The 23,563-nt window shown below is 35.3% G+C and overlaps 1 protein-coding gene across 1 annotated transcript in view; it reads left to right on the top strand.

Moving 5' to 3' along the window:
* EIF3H (eukaryotic translation initiation factor 3 subunit H) overlaps positions 1 to 23,563 on the top strand; it is a 99,544-nt gene that overhangs the window by 23,225 nt on the left and 52,756 nt on the right. Inside the window, exon 2 of the mRNA XM_074201330.1 lies at positions 7,297 to 7,453. Within this exon, the coding sequence (XP_074057431.1) occupies positions 7,297 to 7,453 (157 nt within the window). The remainder of the gene's footprint in view (positions 1 to 7,296; positions 7,454 to 23,563) is intronic.

Here is a 23,563-nt window from a genome sequence, read left to right as displayed (position 1 = left end):
ATTGCATTGCCAGAGCTAGCTCAGTATTTGAGAGGCTACTAAAGAAATTGTGGGAGAGAAGAGGTATATTTGACACCCAAACAGAACCTTTGTCTACAGACCAAACAGAGCCTAGTCTACAGAGCTGTTATGCTGATCTCATTGCTGTATACCTGTAAAATCTGGATAGAAATCTGGTGCCATTCCAGGAAATTGAATCGCTTCCATTAGAATTATTTTAGGAATATTCTGTAGATCACCTGGCAGAAGAAGATATCAGACACTGAAGTCATTAAGCTAAACTGCCAAGCATTCAAAAGTTACTACAGAGAATGTAGCTCCGGCAGTCTGGCCACATTGTTTGAATGCCAAAAAGACTAGGGCAGGCACTCACAGTGGGGTCAGAAGAAGTGATATTGGGATACTCTGATTGTGCAGCATGGGAGATGCTGGCACAGGACCACTTGACATGGTGCCCTCTTATCAGAGAAGGTGCTGTGCTCTATAAGCAAGGCAGGATTGAACCAGCTCAAATAAACAATGAGATACCTAAATTTAGAGTAACCACCCAAGGTGTAAAACATGGACCTAGGACAGCATTCCGAGTTCCTGTGCATCTTGAGCAATTACAGTGGGACATGCTGTATACTGCCTCTAACAAAGTGATGTAATTTTGGTCTTCTTGGTTAATAACGTACAATGAATTATTAAGTGTGGCAAAGGTTTACTTATTTCTCACATAATAGCAACTTACATATGTCTGTGTGTGTTTGTGTGTGTGTGTGTGTGTGTGTGTGTGTGTGTGTGGTGCTTCAGAGTTTACAGTGACCTTTTTCTCTTCTATGATAAGGTTTAAGAGTTAACCTGTAGTTGCAAGACTGTTGAATTTAAAGAGACTGTCTTCAAATTCTACCTCAAGCCTAATGATATGAGTGGGCCAGGGAGTTAAACCTTGTTTATTCTCAGTTTTCTCATATGCAGAACAAAATAAACAGGCTTTCTTATAGTGGTCAAAGGAGAAAATTTTTGGAAATCAAATCCTTGTTGGTCCCTGGAATTATCCCACCTCCTATTGGTATATGAGTCAAGGAAAATTATGTAGTAGCTTCCTTGAAAGTTATTGGGACAAAACTCCACATTTGAATTGTACTCCTGGGTTCTAGGACTTATTTTTTAACTTTTTTTAAACACGTGATTGACCCTAATCTGGAAAAAATGTGATCATTGCTGTATTCCAGTTTTATTAGCCACTAATAGTTGTTTACAAATGGAAATTTCCCAGGCCTTAAAAAGCTATTTTTTGCTTTCCTGTAAGTACTTGCTTTAATTTACTGTACATTTATCTGATAATCGTGATATTCATAATAACCATAATTCTTTAAAGTTGTCAAAGCATTTTGCATAAACTCATTTGAGTCATATGACAACTGTATTCTAGGTCTTTTTCTATAGTCATGTTTTGTAGGTGAAGAGAACTAGAAGCTTAAGAAGAAAACAAGTATTTGTTAAATGTTTATTATCTGTCAGGTTCTTTACAAATATATTACCTGATCCTCACTAAAGTTTTGGGAAATTAAGTGCTTTTGTTATTCCCATTTTAGAGCTGAAGAAACTTAAAACCATCAAAAGCTTGTAAAGTTAATTGCCTAGTATCTCAAAGATGTTCAGTGTCTGAAGCTGAATTTGAATTATCTTGACTTCAATCCCAGCACCACTTGCCCTTTAGAGCTCCTTAAGCTAATTTTTGTAGAGTCTTAAAACCTATTTTAATATTCTTGAAACCCTCATCCAATACTGCCAGAAGCAAGAAGAGGCAGCACAAGACTAAATAAGACATTTTGTATTTCTTTATTTCATTGGTTGTCAAGGTCAAGCAATTTAGAATAGTAGTCAACCTAATGATACTGAGTCTCACTGAACTTAGACTGGTCTTTAGAGAACAGATATGTAGTCTTTTGCTGGATCCATCTTTGAAATTTTTTCATTATGGCAGTAGACTTTTATTGGTAAGTCATATTTCATGAATGATTTCTTCTTGGTCCTAGCACTTTGATTCTGGAACAATGATTTCTGGATTCTGATGTCATAGTAAATTTTGCTTTATTAATACAACCCTTTTTATTTAGAGAATTGGTAGGGGAAAAAAGCTAGAAATTTTTCTAAAAGAATATTCTAAGTAAATTTTCATTTAGCAGAAATTAATTCCCAGGTTAGAATATTTTAAACTTTAAAGTACATTCAATAATATCATTTTGGGGGCAGCTAGGTGGTGTAGTAGATAAAGCACCGGCCTTGGAGTCAGGAGTGCCTGGGTTCAAATATGGTCTCAGACACTTAATAATTACCTAGCTGTGTGGCCTTGGGCAAGCCACTTAACCCCATTTGCCTTGCAAAAACCTAAAAAAAATAAAACAAATAATACCATTTTGTAGGTTGATTACTTCTTTCAAATTTTATTGATCTCTTGTTTTATAGCATAGTACTTTCTTGATTTTTTTCCCCCTTTTACTTGAGTGGTTCCATCTCCCCCAGTCCCCCTCCCCAAGGAAATTAGTTAGGGAAAATGAAAGCACAATGGGATCTTATCAGGATATGTAACATTCTGCGCTAAAAAAGTGTTTCCTTCTGTGGTTTTTTTTGGGGGGAGATTCTGAGGAATGAAAAAAAAAATCTGAGAGTTTCTGAGTAATTTAAGGACCAATTTATTAAGGTTTGCTAATAATCTACAAATTGATGGTCTGTGGTTTCTCTTGGCAACAAAGACCCTCATTGGAGATGCCGAATGCTTTAAATACCACTCCTGTCAAGTGAAAATCAAGTGGCAGACATTTAATGAGGAGGAGGTAGGCTAAAAATCTTCCACTCTTCCTACTGAAAAAGAAACTGCTGCCTTTAGCAATCTGGATAGAGGAATCCTTTTCCATACAGACCTCTTTTAGTTTTCTTCTTCATAACTGGATTACCCTAAACTGTAATGGAAGTTCCTTGGGGGTAGTGGTATTAAGAACTGGATTCTGTATATTCTTAAAACAGAAATAAGCTCTCCTATTTGAGTGGGATCCCTCTTCAAGATCAAAGAGAATGTCCCCTGAGGGTCAGGGCTAATCTCAATCTGCCTTGTTCTTCTGAAGCTGACTTTATACTGAAGCTGATCCTCAATGAAGAAACAGAAAAAGAAAGGCCTGGATTCTAATTTAATATTTGGTTATTAATATACTAAAAAAATTTCTCTCGGGTTTGATCATCAGAATTAATCTGTTTGCCTTTTAGTTTTGCATTTTTGACATTACTCTTTTTCATTGAATATGGTTATTCTGTATTTCATGAAAGTCTCCTCCAATTTCTTCAAGTTCTACATGTTTTTCATTTATTATTGCTTAACTGAAATTTGCCAAACCTTGAATTGACATCCGCAGAATATCAGGTTTATTGATGTGACAAAGATTACTGCTGCAAATATTTTACCTAAATAGGAGATTTTTACTTCTGTTTGACTTTCTTGGGTTATATGCCTGTCTAGTATGGAGATCAGCTACATCAAAGAATATGAATAATTGTTATTTTTCCTTCATAACTCAATCTTTTCCACAATTGTCGGTTCAGTTCACTACTCTGCCACCGAGTTAATGTGTCTGACTTCCCATTACCTCTTCAGTAGTAATTGATTTCTCTTTGAATTGTCTTTACCAGTTTGCTTGGTGTGAACAGAATATTCAGAACAAATTTGCATTTGTTTTATGTTTTTCTTTTGAAAACTGTTTTGTCTTTGAGAAATGGCTCTAGGTCTTATACAAAGTTTATCCCAAAAGTCATTGAAGTTTTAAGCTTTAATTCATAGTTTAAGAGTATGCTATTATTAAGAAGCTTAAATAAGTTATAATAATTTAAAATTGTACGAAAAACTCTAGGGATATCCTTTGCCATTTGTGTGAATTCCCTGCATAGCTTACATATCATACTTTTCCCCTAAAATGTTCAAAAATCCATTTTGCTATTGACAATCTCATTCTTACTCCTTTGATTTTGTTTTCACAGAGACTTTTGTATTTTAATCTAAGGAAAATTATTTATAAAGTCTTTTAATCCCTTGCTTTTTTTTCTCCAAAAATTTTTTTAAGATGTGATTTTATATATGGTAACCTTTATTACTTGTGCATATTATATGCACACACACATAAACATAGATTTACCAATCTTTTCTGTTTTTTTCTTGGGAATGATTGACTTTTAAAAAATGAATTTTTGGGGCAGCTAGGTGTTGGTCATAGTGGATAAAGCATCAGCCTTGGAGTCAGGAGGACTAGGGTTCAAAACTGGTCTCAGACACTTAATAATTACCTAGCTGTGTGGCCTTGGGCAAGCCACTTAACCCCATTTGCCTTGCAAAAAAACCTAAAAAAAATGAATTTTTATTGAAGTCTTTTGTTTTTGTTTTTGCAAGGCAATGGGGTTAAGTGACTTGCCCAAGGTCACATAGGTAATTAAGTGTCTTGAGTTTGGATTTGAACTGAGGTCCTCCTGACTCCAGGGCTGGTGCTCTATCCACTGAACCACCTAGCCACCCCTGAAGTATCTTTTTAGCATGAACATTCATAAATAAATTAGAATGTTTAGCCAACCTAGGAAACATTGACTGTTCTTAAAATAGGCTTAAATTTAACTAGATTAAAAAAAAAACCCCAACTATAACTATATTTCCATTCCTTAGGGTACAAACTTGGTAGATAAAACTGACAGAAACCAAAATAATGAAATTCTAACATGAAATAAGTTTTTCAGAGCATCTTATTTAGGTTAGATACAACTTGATTTTATATATATATATATATATATATATATATATATATATATATACAATTAAAAGTTAATCTTTTTCTCTTAAATTGTCAATTATACTCTAGTATCTTTTCTTTCTGAATCTTAATCCTTTGAGAAAAGGAAAGTCCAAAGCCAACTTTTACAGTGAAAGTGCTAAATAAATTTTTATTTTAAAGAATCAAATGTTTCTTCCTGATGTTATCTCTATTCATTAGTGATTGCATAATAATCTTTTGCTGTGTCTGTACTGAATAATAATAGTACTGAATAATAGGAATAAAAATAACTCCTTGTAGCATCATCTCAGAAGACAACATTTGGTTGGCTTCTTGCAGTTTGGAATTCCTTGCTGAGTCTCTTCCAACTGAGAACAAACAGTTAAATCTCAGAAGAACATGATGACTATTTTTAGGAAATATTACTATTTAAGATATGTGATAGTGGAAGTAGGAATGAGACAAAATATAGGAAATTTAGAACAGCTTACTTTATTAGTTTACTTAGGGGCTTTTGTGGCATCATCACATAGTTTATGGAAGTATCTTTGTTTATATTAACAAACTTCTGGAGGATGCAAGTTATTCACTAAGTTTTCAGGTCTGGTCATTAGCCTGAATATAGAAAATTCAGAAGTTCCTGAAGTATTAGCTACTTTATTCTAGGAAATCCCGAAAGAGTGTCCTGTTCTTCTAGTTTTCTCTTACTACTAAGGGCACATACCTTCAGGAAAAACGTGATCGCCTTTAGCATCACTGGAGACCCTTTCTTTCTGGGATCATTGAACTTCAAAAGAGAAGTCAGTTCAGAGAGAAAGAAATTTTGAAAAAAGTAACTTGACTTAGTTTTTTTGTTTTTTTTTTTTGAGAGAAATATGAATATTTCATTTGCTTTTTTTTCCCATGACCAACATGAAACAACTCTAATAAATACACATCTTAATTTTTATATTATTCACAGTTAAAGGAAAGAGGGAGGAAAGAAATTAGATAGCAAAATATATGCTTTAAGGAAAAAACAGGTTTTGGAATGTTTGTTTCCTGATTTTGCCACTTAACTACTCTGTGACCTTGGGCAGATCACTGAGCCCCCTTCTTCATATATAAAATGAATATGTTGGTTTTGATGATTCCTTCCAGTCTTATTCTTGTACTGACAGAAGACCTACATATAGTCAGCCTTTCATTGGGGTAACATCCCCATCTTGTGGTTTCTGTGGACATTGCCATTAAAGGCCTAAAGCTGTGTTACATTTTTATAGCTAAAAGTCTGCCAAGTAACCTTATTCCATGTGCTTATGAGAAAAATCTCCCCTCAGTAGCCTTATTCTCTCATTGCTTCTTGTGGAAGATAGTCTCCATGCCTTCTAGTAGGACTTGAATAGGAGGGAAGAATTATTTACTCCTTTCTAGGTTCCTTAAATGAAAGAGGAGCCCTTGGCTTTAACTTCCCTTGATCTGGTTGATACCTGTTTTGATTGAGAAGGGTTTTTGTCATGGCAAATTATATTTCTGAATATTTTTCCATAGATTCCATTGTGGTTCTTGGGGGGGGAAAGGACTGTCTTAATAAGCATTTTTTCCCAGTTTTTAGTTTTTTCAAGGCAATGGGGTTAAGTGGCTTGCCCAAAGCCACACAGCTAGGTAATTATTGTCTAAGGTCAGGTTTGAACTCAGGTACTCCTGACTCCAGGGCTGGTGCTCTACCCACTTCGCCACCTAGCTGCCCCAATAAGCATTTCTAACAAGTACTCCATTCTGGACTTGTAGATTGCAATTTTAGGTAATGGATTTAAATGAGTGCTATAATTTTTCAATGTAAGAAGGATCTACAGAGTATTTATTTCATCAATCAGATCAAATCAAACTCAAGTTAGGATTTAGTCAGCCCTATTAGAGAGTTGCCTGATGCCATGTAGCTCAGAAGAGCCATAGGGGAGATTTCAACCCAGGTCTTCCAGTTCAACTCTTTAGCTGGCATTGCGCCTCTACCAAACAGAACAAGCACATACCATCAGGGAGAGGGTGCCAGCCCTTGGAGATGCTATGGAGTTCTCTCTCACCATTATGGTCAAAATATAATTTGTCACCTTCTACATGCTAAACTAATTTCCTACAGTTTCAGGCCCTCACCCCCCCATTTCAATTCAAAATAAAAGTAATTAATTGATTAGCCAATTGATAACTAAATACTTAATTGATATCTAAAGGCAGTAATGACAGGTGAAGACTTACTTTGAAATTCCTAGATAGAAATCTTAAACTAGACAGCTTTTGTAAGTTATTATGGCAAAGAAAAAACAAATTATTAGTCAGGAGATAGGCAGACAGACAGACAGACTGAGACACACCTACACACACACTCTCTCAATCACCTCATTTCTCTCATACACACATCTCATCAGTATATTCCTCTGTATTATATTTTATTGCTCCTAATTTTTTATCAGTTTATTTCGGTATCTGCAAATACCTGTAAAATTATTTATATGGTTTCTTTTAGGTTGTTTTGAAAATAATTAAACATTACCAAGAAGAAGGACAGGGGAATGAAGTTGTCCAGGGAGTACTCTTGGGACTGGTGGTGGAAGACAGACTTGAAATCACCAATTGTTTTCCTTTTCCCCAACACACAGAAGATGATGCTGATTTTGACGAAGGTAATGGTGTTTCACTTGCCTTTTTAGTACTTTTTTTTTTTTTTTTTAGGTTTTTGCAAGGCAAATGGGGTTAAGTGGCTTGCCTAGGGCCACACAGCTAGGTAATTATTAAGCTTTTTAGTATTCTTAATGTAGTTGAGATTTCAAGAACAATTATTTTCTGTTAAAAGAATTGATTTGATGTCACTTTTTTGTCAACTTCTTGAATTTTTGTAAAAAGTACATGGGTGTTTTGGATATACATTTTAAAATCTTATATTTTACTTTATTTGCCCTGTTATTTGGGAAAGAAAATGATTCTTTAAAAACGTCATTACAAAGTCTCCTTGAGATAGTGTTGCTACCCAGGACAAGAAGCTGTTTCCTAACATTTTAGAAGTTCAGTTTAATATTAGGACAATATGATTGTTGTTTTTGGGTGGAGGAAGGTAAGTTGTTGATTTATTATCGATTAATTAAAACATGTTTTTCTATGGCATTGCTTGGTATCTATTTCCGGTATTTTTATTTCTTTAACACATTTAGCATTTCATAGTTTATTAGTCAGAAATCAGTTAGGAACTGCATCAGGGAAAAAGGGGGTATATTCAGATGATATGCCAATGGGGAAATTGATGGATTGAATAAGAGGGTAATGAAGAGTCCAGGACAACCCTTGGATTTTGAGCTGAAGGGATACAATAATGGGGAAAGTAGGAGGAAGGGGGCAGATGTAGATGAAAGAAATAGTTCCATTTTCCCCTTCTTTTACCCTCTTTAATTTTTTTATTGATACCTTTTATAAATATCTCAATCATTTGCCTTTCCCTCTTAGGAAAAAAAATAACTAAGTAAAAGCAAAACTAATCACACTGTCCTAGTCTGATATAATAAGGGACAATTCTTAATCATTTAGCCTAATGTAAGCTAATCTTGCCATTATTCTTTTCATTTAGTTTTATAATTAAGTACATATGAGTATATATTGCATCCTTTCATTCAAGTGTTCCTATGTTTTTCTGCATTCCTTTTATGGCACAATAATAATATATTGCTCATATATATCACATTGTTTAGTCTTTACTTAGTGGGTACTGACTTTATTTCTGTCCTTTGCCTTCCCCTCTTGTCTGCCCCCCCCATCTTTCTTTTCCCGTATTTGTTGTGGAGTATATACTTAGCAGTATAACCTCTGAATAAGAGGATTATACAGTCATCTAATTCAACTTATTTTACAAATGAGGAAATGGAATATCAGGCAGGTGAATTGCTCAAAGCCACTTAGAAAACTCTTAGCGAGCTAGAATTTCAACCATGCTCTTTGGTTACAAGTATAACTTACTTTGTTGGTTTTTTTTTTGGTTTGTTTTATTTGTTCGTTTTGCACTGGGTCAGAGGGTTTGAATATCTTTTGGAGTGAGACCATCTTATTATTTTTATGAATTATGATTGTTATAGAATCTAGGTAACCACAAAAGTTGTATGATCTTGGGGCTATATTATTGTGTCTGAGATATAGGAAGTCATAGTCTTTTTTGTAGTTATGATGGCTAGTTGACTTCATATATATTATTTTTCATGCTAGGTACCACATTTTAGGCGAAACATTTTTGATGAGAAAGCTGAATCTTGTCTAGAGGAGAGTGACTGATAATGAGACATTTTGGAAATGTGGTGTATTCAGATTGGTTGGAGGAACTGGTAGCATTTGGCCTGGAAATTGAAACAGTTTGGTGATAGTGCGTAGGACTTGGAGCCAGTCAGACTTAGATTAGAATCTTGCCCTCAGATACTTTGTTTTTGTATTTCTGGGTCTGGGATTGTCTCTATCAGCCTCAATTTACTTATTTGTAAAATGAGATAGTTGGATTTAGTGATCTTTAATAGTTATCTTTTTAAGACCTTTCAGGTCCAGATGTAAGATTCTATAACTTTATAAGAGACTAAATTGAATATTGTAGGTATAGAAGGAGCATAATTGTTGCCATAAATATTTGTGGAAGAAAGATTATATTTACTGTTACACAGAGGAGAGTATTAGTATGTGGAAGTAGTTTCAGAGAAGTAGGCTTTTAGCTCAGTATGAGGAAGATAGGGTTAAGGACTGGTACTGGGTATGTGACTGCACTTGCAATGAAGTACTTCATAATATTCTGAAATAAAATAAACTGTCTCAGAAACAGTTTCTCATTATTGTCTCTTTTGATTTTGATTTATACCATCCTTTCTACGAAAATCCCTCAACATTAATCCGAAGTAGTGTGTTTTATTACATCTAAAGTTTTTTGTTGCTTATGCAGGATTATAATGCAACTGACAGTTGCAGTTTAAAAAAAATTTTTTTTTTGGCAGTCTTAAAATGAACCTGACATGTTCATTTCTCCTGGCATATTTGAAATTAAGTTCCACAGAATTTAGAACATAAAATTTCAGATTTTATACATTAATAATTTTGAAGGGGTCTACTCTAATTTAGTGAATGGACTAGTTTCAGTTGGTCATTGCTAAGTTTTATGTATATTTGACAGTGAGCAAATTGTATTAAAAATGGGTCAGTGTTTTCCTACTGAGGAAATTCTGTTTTTGTAAATTCTAATATTTCATGTTCTTTCCCTCATTTTAAATTCAGAAACAAAAACCTAAGAGGAGTTTGTACTTTGTCATATTCCCTTTTGTCTTTTTTTAACATATTCCATAAGCCACTTAAGTTAAATTTAAATTGTAAGTGTATCTTATTAATAGATATGTCCCAGGAAAGTTGCAAGTGGCATATATGATTGTTGAAGTCATTTGTCTTATTTTTGTGTACTCATGTAGTTTAATAGAGAGTTTGCCAATGCAGGTTACCATGTTAGATTTCAGGGATGTGCATCAAAACTAAATTCACGTTTTTTTAATTGAATTCTATTTTAAATTCACTAAAGAAGCTTAGATAATTACTGTTGTGACCAGAAACTTGGAGGATTGAATTTTCAAGATTGCTAGTTTAAAAACTCTCCTTTTATGGATAAGGAAACTGAGGTTCAGGGAGATAAAATGAAATATTTTATAGGGGTTAAAGAACATATTAAAATATAACAGATTGTATTCTAAAAAGAACATTGAGGGAACTGGTTAAAAAAGAAAAATGGATCAAAGGCAAGGTAATAGTCCAGTTTGATAAATCTGAGTACTTTGATGAGGTGTACAAAGAAAGATCTTACAAATGAAATAATATTTGTAGAAACAGGTTTTATAGTAGCAAAAAATTGAAACCAAAGGATGCCTGTTAGGGAATAGCTGAACAAACCACATGATCTTAATATAACAGAATACTTTACAGCCACAAGAAATGAAGAATGATGCAGAGCCAAATAAGCAGAACCTTGAAAAAAATTTAAACTATGGACACAAAAGTAAAGTACATTGTGTTTTCTTTGTAAGATGACTGCTGAAAATGAGGTAAACGGTTTTAGATCTTTTATCCTATTCTTTCAGAAACCAAAAGATAGGACCAGCCGGAGTAATGATCAAGAAATCATTAATCAACTGCAGTAAATTCTTTTCACTCCAGAATTATATAGAATTGGTGAGAAGCTCACAGACTTAAGTAGAAAAGCCAGTACCTGTGGTAGCTTCATAGTGCATCAGAGACTGGCCAAAGATACCATAAACAGAGAACTCTTGCAGGAATTTTTTTTTTTTTTTTTTTTTAGGTTTTTGCAAGGCAAACGGGGTTAAGTGGCTTGCCCAAGGCCACACAGCTAGGTAATTATTAAGTGTCTGAGACCGGATTTGAACCCAGGTACTCCTAACTCCAGGGTCGGTGCTTTATCCACCTTGCCACCTTGCCACCCCCCAACAGACTTTTTTTTTTAAGGTTTTTGCAAGGCAGTGGGGTTAAGTGGCTTGCCCAAGGCCACATGGCTAGATTATTAAGTGTCTGAGGCCAGATTTGAACTCAGGTACTCCTGACTCCAAGGCTAGTGCTCTATCAACTGTGCCACCTAGCCACCCAGAATATAGAGCTTTTAAATATTTCTGATGGAAAAAAAAGATTGAGTAGGAACTTGGAAGTACAAATGAAAGAGTCGAAAGAAACCTGAAAAACTAAATGAATTTGAACATTTGGATGCAGTTGCGCTTATATTCTGATTATGGAGAAGGAACAATGCCTCTTTGCAATTTTGATTTTTTCAAATGATATTGAAAGGGAATTAGATAAGAAAAACAGGATTTTGGGATATATTGTTCTTGTTATGAGAGTTTGAAGAAGGAATAATGAATATAAAAGAATAGACTAAACAAGAAAATATTTTATAATTGAGATTATGTGAGAAGACTATAGAAACACTGAGGGAAGGGTAGGAAAGTGGCCATATGCTGAATTTTACTCTTAATCTGAATCAGACAAAGGGCAATTTGAACATGCACACATATGTCCACATATGAATTAGATAGAAATACAGCAAGCTTAATGGGGAAAGGGGAAGAATTGTGAGCAGGTGGTGCAGGGGATAGAGTGCCATACTGGGAGTCAGGAAGATTTGAGTTCATATTTGGCCTTAGACACTATGATTCTGGGCAAGTCACTTCATCGACTCAGTTTCCTCATCTGTAAAATAAGCTGGAAAAGGTAATGGCAAACCAATCTAAATATCTGCCAAAAAATTCAAATGAGATCAGGAAGAATTGTACTGGATTATTACAGGGATTAGAAGATTAAAAGAATAAAAGATAAGATCTCACAAAGAAGGAAATTCCTATTACTTAAGGAATGGCTGAATAAATTGTATTGTATGAATATAATGAAATATTTTTGCACCATAAAAAATGAAGAAGCAGTAAGCAACAAGCATTTAAGGCCTGGATCACAAAGAAGCATAAGATGGGTCCAGCCTTCAAATTGCTCACAGTGAAATCTGAGAGAGTCTTCAAAACAAACAAGAAAAACAAAGGCGTAATTGAAGATTATCAAGAGAATGAAGACAATAGCATTGAGGTAGATCAGGAAAAGGAAGATTTGTAAAAGATGAGATTTTATCTGGGATTTAAAGGGAGCCAGGAGGCTGAGATGGAGAATGCATTTTAGGCACAAGGGACAGCTAGTGAAAATACATAGAATTAGGGAGATGAGAGGTGTCTTGTGCTAGGAAAAACAAAAATGGTAGTGTCACTGGATTGAAGAGATGCTAGGAAGGAGCAAATAAAATGTAAAAATTGTAAAGAAAGCAGGGGACCAAGTTATGTGCCTGAAAGAGAATTTTATATTTGATCGTAATAAGGAGCCACTGAAGTTAATTGATGGGATAGGGAGGAGGACTAGAGAATGGACCTGAGAGTGATTCACTTGGTTAGATCTGTATGTTTTCAGAAAGATTAATTTGACAGTTGCATGGGGAATGAGTAGAATGGGAAGAGGGTTGAGTAGTAGTGCAGAGATGTAAGGCAGAAAGACTAACTAATAGACTATTCCAGTTTATACCAGGATTGTAGCACTTTTGGAGAGAAGGGTATAGACAGATGTAATAAAGGTAAAATTGATAAGATTTGGCTATACATTGGATATGGGGAAAGGATAAAAGAGGGAGGAGTTGAGAATGACACCTAGAATTCAAGCCTGGGAGACTGAATATGGTGATAACTTTTGCAGTAATGGGGGAAGATTGGAAATTGGAATAATTGGTGTGGAAAGATTATGATTTCAGTTTTGGAAATGTTCCTTTTTTACTGTTAGCTTCAGATTTTAAAAAATAAAGTAAAAAAAGCATTGAAAGGATTGTGATGGCAATATTATGAATGCAAATATTAAAAAGGTCTGCTTTCTTTCATATGAAAGACAATTGGATATAGAAGTTGAATGAGTTTTATGTTTTCAAGACATGAGAAATATGATTTGTTTTGTTTGATTGCTCTTAAAGAGGAGGGGCTTAAGTGACAAGGAGTGAAAAGGTTTTAATAAAGCATCATTTAAATATAAACTATCAGGCTCTACCAACCCTTGCAATTTTAGCCAAACTATGGAATTTTTCCAAGTCTCAGCTTCTCTATTAATAACATGAGATAATTCTTGGCCCACCTATTGTATTAAGGCAGTTGAAAAGATCAATGGAAATAATGTACATGGAAATACTTTGAATAGTACAGAATCAGGTGTGACTGGAAATTACCTTTTTTTTATAAATTTAAATTTTTGTGTTTTTGCTACTTACATAATTTAAACATTGTCATACCCTGAGGGTGATATTTTAACTATACCTGTTTTGGCACTTCAGTCTTACAACCAAGAATAACTATATTCTGCCATATTTTGTATAATGGTTTTACTGGTCTTTGCCTTGAGCTCTTTAAACCTCAAGTAGGTTAAAGTTGCTGGAAGGTAGACACTAGGCTGTATTTTTTTCATTTTTTTAAAAAAATTTCTTTTTAGGGGATTATCTAATAGGTCAGTGGTTACTCATTGACTGATCATAGAACACATGAGCATATTGAAAAACTTGAAATCTTAATTTTGAGTTTCAGGTGCCACTTAACAAATTCCATTTCTACAACATTTATTTAATGTCACCATAGTTTGTTTACAGGAATAGGGAATGCCAGGCAATATTTCCATAATATTTATTATGCATCTTTATTTGCAGGTGGCTATGATAGGTTTTGGGGCAGATATAAACTTTAATAAAATATTGTCTTTGTCCTTATGGAGCTTATTGTATATTGGAAAGCTCTGACAAAAATGTAAATGGCTTACTATAACCAAGATGATACTTGATGTGTGCCTAAGCAATTGTAGATGACTGGGTGGTAATGAAGGTTATTTGGGGGTATGATAGCAGGAGCACTCTTCCTTTCAAATACTAAGAAAAGTTTAGGTAGAAAAAGATAAATCTATGAAGCCCTAAATTTGGGGGACAATTATACCTGGCTTTTATCAGTCCATCTCCTTTAAAATGGAGCTCCATTTTCTACTCCATGACTCTGTCATCCAGTAGCAAACATGATATAGTAGAAACTATGGTGGATTTTGAATCATGTCCTAGGTTCATAACAAGTTTCTATCAGTTATTTGTTTCATTGTAGACAAATCTTTAATTTCTCTTGTGTGTATGTTTTGTCATCTTTAAATTAAGGTGATTGGAATGGGTTAACTCAAAGATGCTTCCAAGCTCCAAAACTTTGAATCTGTGTGTGAATCATTTACCTCTGCCCTTTCATAAATCTTTATTACAAAAAATTTTTTTTGAGGAGGGAAATGCAAAATATTCAGTTTCCAAACTGACTGCAATAACAAGTATTTCATTCATAATCTCACTTTTGTAGAGCTGGAAGGATCATTCATTTAGTGATAAGAGTGCATCTCCTTCATTTTAAGGATAAAGTCAATCATAGATAGGTTAAAGTCACATTCAGATACACATAAATCATAGTGCAAGAGCTGAGGTTTGGACTTAGGTTCTTTGGATATAAATTCTGTATTTTTGTTGCATTCTGAAACTATTTTGGGGCTTTTTCAGATTTATATTTATAAATTCATAATACACCTATTTTTTATGACATTTGAACTTAGATCAAAATAAGTTTTTGCTCTAGTAGTCATTTTTTTATTTAACTTAATCTTTATTTTTTTAAGCAAAAGTTTACTGATGCCTTAGTTTTAATACACTACAGTGCTGCTGCTTCCTCATGAAATTCTTCCTTTTATCTTCAACAAATTAAAGGTTAAATAAACCTTTTACATATAACCTTTTCCAGTGTGCCCCTTACTCTCTGCTCATACATCAAAAAAAATTTAAAATTTTTGAAATTTACTTTTTAATTTATTTATACATTACTAAAATAGTCTTCTTGTAAGAGTAACCATAATCCCTCCTTCCCGCACAAAAATAAAAAAAAATCTCATGAGAAATAAAGTTGAAGAAAGAGAAAAATGGGGATGGCTAGGTGGCGTAGTGGATAAAGCACTGGCCTTGGAGTCAGGAGTACCTGGGTTCAAATCCGGTCTCAGACACTTAATAATTACCTAGCTGTGTGGCCTTGGGCAAGCTACTTAACCCCATTTGCCTTGCAAAAACCTTAAAAAAGAGAGAAAAAAAATGTGCTTCAGTCTGTGTTCTGATGCCATCAGCTCTCTCTGTGGGGGACTGCATTCTTTATCATAAGTCTATCAGAGGAGCTACTTCCACAGTTGATATTGCTGATTGTAATTCTCTCCATCCATTTCTCTCTACTACCAATTATTATATTTTCTCTCTCCTTTCACTCTGTCCCTCATTAAAAGTGTGCTGTGGGACAGAGCACTGGCCCTGGGGCCAAGAGGCCACAAGCCAAAATCCCAGCCCAGAGACCCAGCAGCCACTCATCCCTGTGGTCCTAGACAGGCCATCCAGTTCCACCCACCTTGCAGAAAGTAAAAAAAGAAAATATATTATATCTGACTATCCTTTCCCATGATCTGCCCTCTCCTTTATCCCCTACACCCCCCCTTCTCCCATCCCCCCTTCCTCTCCTTTTTTCTAGATTTTTTTCTAGATTTTTCTAGATTTCTATATCCTATTAAGTGTATATGTGTGTGTTTGTGTGTGTTTGTGTTTCCTTTTTAAGCCATTTTTTAATTCAATATTTATTCTCATTTTGTACAATTTTTTTATACATTAATGAAATAATCTTGTTTAAGAGTAAACAAAATATCCCTCCCCCCAAAAAATATAGACTCACTTGTGTGATAAAGTAAAGGGGAGAGAAAAAAATTAAAATTAAAAATTAAAAAAAAAATAATAGTAATAATTGTAGGTATGTCCAGGTGGCGCAGTGGAAGGACCACCAGCCCTGGAGCCAGGAGCACCCAAGCCCATATCCAGCCCCGTACACCCCACAATCATCAAGCTGTGTGACATGTAAGCCACCCCAACCCCACTGCCCTGCATAAACCAAAAAAAGAAAAAAAAGACATAAAATAAAATAGTAATAATAGTAGGGGTGGCTGGGTGGCGGACAGAGCACTGGCCCTTGAGCCAGGAGCACCCGGGTCCAAATCTGGCCTCAGACACCCAACAATCACCCTGCTATGTGACTCCAGGCAGGCCACCCAGCCTCATTTGCCCTGAACCCCCCCCCCCCCAAATAATAATAATAATAATAATAATAATAATAATAAATTTGCTTCATTCTGTGTTCCAATACCACCAACTCTGTCACGGGTGGATCACATTCTTTATGATAAGTCCATCAGCTTCCTGAGCTTTTGGGACACTCCCACAAGGGTCTCAGTGTGTGAGGCTCTGTCCTCCCTCCTGGTCTGTGAATGACCATAAGCGCCCCCCTCTGCCACAGGGCCGAGGTGGGGGGGCCCTGTTGTTCTATGGGGAGGCCTAGACTGCGATCAGGATCTGGATTGTGGTCAGAACCTCCGTTCCGGGGGCACAGCTTGGCAGCCTGTCTCTCTTCACTCTCCTCCCTAGGTTCAATGGTCTCATGCCCTGGGGGCTCCTGTTTATTGGCTCCGCCTGCTTCTGGTTCTTGGATCTGGGCTGTAGTGACCATGCTGCTCACTGTGTGCCCTCTATGCTGTGTGCCCTCTATGCTGGGCTTCATGTGCTTGCTCTGGCAGAGGTGCCCCACTGTTCCCCCAAGTTGTGCCTGCTGCTCCCCGGACCCCTGCTGCTCCCCGGACCCCTGCTGCTGTGAGCCGCTGCTCCCAGCTCCCTGGGGCTGCCTCCGGAGGCTGAAGTTCTTTCCCTCTGGCGGGCTGCCCCTCCAGCCCTCAGGAGCAGAGCCTTTCTGCTCTTTTCCAGGTTACCTCGAGTTGGAGAACTGCCTCTCTGGGTCCCTCTGTAGGTTCTGTCTCTCGAAAATTTAGTTAGAGTCCTTAGTTTCGAAGTTTTATGGGAGAGCGCCTAAGACACAATCTGTTCTTGTCGCCATCTTGGGTCTGCCGCCTTTAAGCTATTTCTAATGAAAATGAAGCTCCCTCATTCCACCTCACCCCCCCCCCCCCACTTTACCTTTGCAAAAGCTATTTCTTGAGTCTTTTACTTGAAATATCTTACTCTATTCTACCTCTCCTTTCCTTTCTCCCAATACATTTCCCATTGACTCCATTTAAAAAATATTATACTTTGAAATTTGGCTCTCTCCTGTTTCTTGACTATAAAAGCTCCTTCTAAGTGCACCAATAAATGAGAAGGTTCAGATGAGTATTACCTTCCCATGCAGGAATATACGCAGTTCATCATCATTAAATCCCTCATAATTTACCCTTCTTGTCTACCCTCTCTATGCTTCATTGGACTCCCGTACTTGAAGATCAAACTTTCTCTTTAGCTCTGGTAGTTTCAGTAGGAACATTTGACATTCCTGTTTCATTGAAAGTTCATCTTTTCCTGGAAGAGGATGTTCGGTTTTGCTGGGTAGTTAATACTTGGTTGCATTCCAACCCCCCTTTGCCTTCCAGAATATTATATTCCAAGTGCTATGAGCCCTTAAGGTGGATGCTGCTAAGTCCTGGGTAATCCTGACTGCAGCACCACAATATTTGAATTGTTTTGTTCTGACTGCTTGTAGTGACTGCTTGTAGTATTTTTCTCTTTGACTTGGGAGTTCTGTAACTTGGCTATAATATTCCTGGGAGGTGGTTTTTTTTTTTTTTTTTTGTTTTTGGATCTCTTCCAGGAGGAGATTGGTGGATTCTCTCAATTTCTATTTTGCCCACTGCTTCTAGGATATCAGGACAATTTTCCTATAAAAATTCTTTCAAAATGAAGTCAAGGCTCTTTCCTGATCATGACTTTCAGGTAGACTGATAATTTTTAAATGATCTCTTCTAGATCTGTTTTCCAGATCAGTTATTTTTTTAAAGATATTGCACGTTTTCTTCTAGTTTTTCATTATTTTGATAATTTTTATTGTCTTGATTCCTTGCAAAATCGTCAGCTTCCTTTAGCTCCATTCTACATTTGAAGGAGTTGTTTTCTTCAGAGAGCTTTCTTAGTTCCTTTTCCATCTGGCCACTTCTGCTTTTTATGATATTTTTCTCATTAACTTTTGGAACTGTTTTTCCATTTGGCCTAAACCAATTTTCAGTATGTTATTTTTCTTCAGCATTTTTTGGATCTCTTCGACTAAGCTGTTTTTCCTGCATCCCTCTCATTTTTTCCCCCAGTTTTTCCTTTACCTCTCTCACTGGATTTTCAAAATCTTTTTGTGCTCTGAAATAGCCTGAGCCCAACTTACATATTTCTTGCAGGATTTAGGTGCAGAATCTAGAACTTTCTCATCTTCTGATTGTGAGTTTTGGTCCTCCATGGGACCAAAGTAATTGTCTATGTTTAAGTTTGTTTTTTTTTTTTTTCCTCTTTTCTCATTTCCCCAGCCTGTGTCTAGGTTGGGGATGCTTGCTGAGCTTTTGAGACCCCTGCAAGGACCTCAGTATGTGAGGCTCTGACTGTCTCCTGCTTGTGCTCTGGTCTGTGGATTACAATAGGGGGTCTCAGACTGCAACCAGGGTCTGAATATGGACAAAGCACAAGAGTCCTGTCCCAGGGCCAGAGGAGAGACCTAGAAAGTCTCCCCCCACTTCCTTTACTTATGTGGGCTGAGCACTTTGATTGCAGGTGCCAGGCAGCTCATTGCTGGGCAGTTCTGTGCAACTGCTTCTGTTTCCTGGGGTCCCATCAAAAATTTTTTTAAAAGAAAAAAAGATGTCCAATGAAATCAACTAACCATTGAAAAAAGTTTGTTCAACATTCTATCTAGTGTTCTAAATTTATAATACTTCACTTCTGCAAAGAGGTATGTGTTATAGGTTGTGTCTTTGGGGACTAGACTGGTTGGTTATGATAATTACATAGCATTCATTGTCACTTGTTTTGTACTTCTTTGTATTTTATATTGTTAGCTAGCAAGTATGTTGTTTTAACTAGTTCCTTTCTAGTTAGTTCAGAATACTTTGTATCATTTCACTTAAATATTCCTGATGCTTTTCTGTCTTCATTTATATTCAGTAGTCCATTGCATTCAGGTTTGATATCTAGTTAAACCTTCTCCAGTTCATCAGTGAATACTTTGGTGCCAGTTGTTTGCTACTTAAATAAGGTTCTTTTTTCCAATACTTTACTATTTATGGAAACTCTCTTTTTATTATTTACCCCCTTTTAGGAATGTGTCTAGCATTGGGTTCTCAGTTAAAGATGTGGACATTTTTGTTATTTTCTTAGCATAATTCCAGGACCCTAATGTAGATCATCCTCCAAATTCAAGTTCACAATCTAGGAGTTACCCTGAATTCTTCAATATCTCTTCCTCCTTTATATTCCCCAGTTGATGTTACCTTTGTGCTATCTCTTGAGTATGCCTCTTTCTCTACTCTTACACTGTTACTGCTCTATGTAGATTCTTACCAGCTCACATCTGATTGCTGGTGATTTATCTATCTATCTATCTATCTATCTATCTATCTATCTATCTATCTATCTATTTTTTAGGCTTTTGCAAGGCAAATGGGGTTAAGTGGCTTGCCCAAGGCCACACAGCTAGGTAATTATTAAGTGTCTGAGACCGGATCCGAACTCAGGTACTCCTGACTCCAGGGCCAGTGCTTTATCCACTACACCACCTAGCCGCCCCTGGTGATTTCTAATATGCTTTCCATTCAGCCACCACTGTAATCTTCTTAAAGCTCACATCTGACCAAATCATTCTTCTACTCAACAAACTCCAGTGATTCCCTGTTGTTTTGGGGACCATATCAAAACATTTTCTTTTCAGCATTCAGAGCTCTTTCTAATCTAGCCTTCTTTTACCTTTCCAGCCTTCTTACACCTTACTTTCAGCTATATACTCTGCCAAAATAGGGAATGATTTCCCTCCTCATCTCTGACTGTCCTCTCTAGCTTCAAGTTACAGAAAACACCAAGAAATACTTCCCAACCTCTATTATTTCCTATTTGCAATGTATATAACTTGTTTGTTTATATTTGTTTTTGCATTGTCTCCTCTTGGATTATAAGCTTCTTGAGCTTTTGCCTCTTTTTATATATTCTGTGCTTAGTAGTGCCTGGTACACAGTAGGTGCTTTATATTTATTTGGTTGATTGATTCTAGGGACCTTTCCCTTAGGAAACAATATTATTCTGTATTCAAAATCTACCACTTCACTGCAAGAGAAGGCAAATGTCTTCTTGAACCAATAGTAGTCATTGTGTTAAATCTGAATTCTTATAGCTTTTAACATTGTTTACTTTATTATCATTATTATATATTATGCTTTCTTTTCTATTGATTTTTAGAAATTTGAGGAGCATTTTTATTAATCTTAACATTTTTATTTGGATTAAAAAACTAGATTAATATTCCATTGTCATTTAGTCTTGTAGTTCTCATTATTTGAATTAACAGTGATTTTATGTTGTCTATATTTTTACTCTGCAACGATTACCCAAATGATGTTTTTTTGCTTAATAGACATGATATTGTAGTTTTTATAGTTTCACTAAGAAAAGTCAGAAGTAGATTCTTTTGTTTTTTTGATTTCTATAAATGAGATTTTAAAATTTTGTTAACCGTTGCTATGTTGTCTGAGGAGAGATGCTTCAGAATTCAGAGTGAGTTGAGTAGGAATGTGGAAGGGACCTGGAATTTGGAGATCATCAAGTATTGTAAACTCATTTTACAAATCAGGACACTGAGGTCCATAAAGGGGATTCCTCCCCCATCTCCGCCAAAGTCTGAAAGCTAGTAAGTAACAGAGCTGGTATTTGAATCTTTCTTTCTACTGTGTCTAGGCTGTCCTTGAAGAAGAAGGAAATGATTAAAATATTGAAATATGATCACAGGCTTGTATACTCTTTTCAAATCTTGTGCTTCACAAAAGGCAAACCGAATTCATAATGTGTTCCACACAAGAATTGTTAGCTGATTTTAACTGCTAACTTGTTCTGTGTTATTAGTATCTCTGATAAGTGCATAAGTTTTAAAAATAAATTCAATATTCTATTTAGTGTTTCCCCCAAGTTGTTCCTGATTCTCTGCATGTTTTTTGTCTTGGAATGTTGTCTTTCCTTGGATCTTAATTTGCAAAAAAGATGGTACTTGCAAGGATCTGTGAATTAAAGCTGGCTATATTAAGAAATATTTGGTTTAAAAATTGTTTGAAGAACTTAACAAAATTTCCCATTAGGGGGCACTATTATCAAGCTTAGGAGAAACCAGGACTAATTTGTTTTCTGAGACATACAACCTGAGGTTTACGAAAAGGGAAAAAAAATGTTCATCAGATAAGATTCAGATATTGTTTTATACAGCTGAATTCCTAAAATGTTATAAAGTGCACTGAATTAAATATAGATCCAATAACTCACTGTCTTGTTTTTCAGCAGACTAACTTTAATATTGCAGGTGCTAAAAGGCCATAGCTTGTGTGATCAGCTCAGACCAAAATAAGTCGTTTTTCTACACTGTTTTTTAAGGGGTGGATGGGAATGGAAGGGAGAGGGAAGAGAAGGAGAGATTGATTTAGATTTTGTTTTGATCAGTACCTGGCTTGAGAATGTGAATAAACCTTTTATCTGAGTAAGTTTCTTCTCAAAAAGAAGCATGAAGATAGGGTGTGTAACCTTCACAGACTGCATATCGATAGGTGCTGCCCATTTAGATTTTGGTTTAAGTTTTTAGCTTATTACTTCAATGTATCAGTGTTTAATGGCTACTTTAAAATATTTTTAAAAATACAGCATGCAATTTTGTTGCATTGAAGTTTTTATGCTTATCTTTTTACACACATTCTCACATTAAATATAGTACTTGATGTCTTTTTTTCCCCCATATTTAGGGGTGAAAAAAGGTCAAACTATGGTAGAGAAAAAACTGTTGATATAGAGGGGAATATATTTCTTCTATAATATTCCAAAATGTTGAAATTTTGCTCTTTTGGGGGAAGTAAGAAAGTGATCTGTTATAATACATTCTACATGAAGAAACAATGGTAAACATTTTGAGTTCTTTTTCTCTGCTTACTCACAATTTTCTTTGATGCTTCATTTTCTTTACTATCTTTGTTTAAAGGCTACAGTAGAAATTAAACTTTATGGAAATATAGAAAAGATTTGAGAGAATTTTTTATTGTGTTTGAGTTAAGATTGTTATTTTTGTATATATCACTTGGATTATCCTGAGATGAGCAATTTAGTACTGTTACAAGGACTACCTTGTAAGGATGGATAACTAAAAACTTTACTATTCCTTTTTCTCTTTACCCAGAGAGTAATAATTTTTTTGAAATTTTATATAGCTATTTTATAAATAAAATTATTTGAAGCATTACATGTATTTTTCTCTTTTCTTAACTATTTAATACTTCTGTGTAAGAGATCAACTGTCTCATTTTATTGAATGGGGTTTTTTAAGACACTTGAGTTACCTCTTTAAGAGAACTAGGATGATAGGCTACATTCAAAATATATAGGAATTTTGAAAATTTAAAAATTGTGATTGGTAAAAAATTTATTGGAAAAGGTCAGCTTCTGCTTGTTCTTAAAACACTAGACAGTAAATCATCAATCCTAAATAATCTTTACTTTAGTATAACTATAGTGAGGAATTTTGATCCCTTGATTCATTTTGTTTTATGTATCTCAAGTAACTATGTAGATAATTTAAGTTTCTTTCAAAATATTTTAAGGGTCCACAAATAATTGGTCTTGTAGATATTGGTTTATGGTACTTGCTTACAGAACAGACTGAATTTATGAATAATTGATTTGGAAATCTTAGGCCTTTGAATTTTGACCCTGTGACCTAGCACTGGGGAACATAAAACAAAACAAAATACGGGCATTGCTGTCTCCAGATATAATGGAGATATTGTTTTGATCAGTATGAGGTTTTAAAATTACAATGTAGTAGCTTTCTTCATACTCATTTTTTCAATTTTCCCAACATTTATATTAAATAAATTGTGGTAGCTGCTCTGGTAGCCAAGTGAAAAAATCATCAGGTTTTTTTTGGTACGTTTGGAAAGAAAAAGAATGCATTATAACATTAATATCGGCTCTGTGTTTAATAAAATTCATTTACTGAATTGCCACTTCACCTTATTTTAATCAGTTTCTTAAATTAATTAACATTTAAAAATAAGCATGTAGGACTTTTAAAATGAAT

This window comes from Macrotis lagotis, chromosome X (assembly GCF_037893015.1).
Source record: "Macrotis lagotis isolate mMagLag1 chromosome X, bilby.v1.9.chrom.fasta, whole genome shotgun sequence".
In the NCBI taxonomy this organism is placed as follows: domain Eukaryota; kingdom Metazoa; phylum Chordata; class Mammalia; order Peramelemorphia; family Peramelidae; genus Macrotis; species Macrotis lagotis.
The sequence above is the reverse complement of the archived record's forward strand: the minus strand, read 5'-3'. Positions and strand labels throughout refer to the sequence as shown.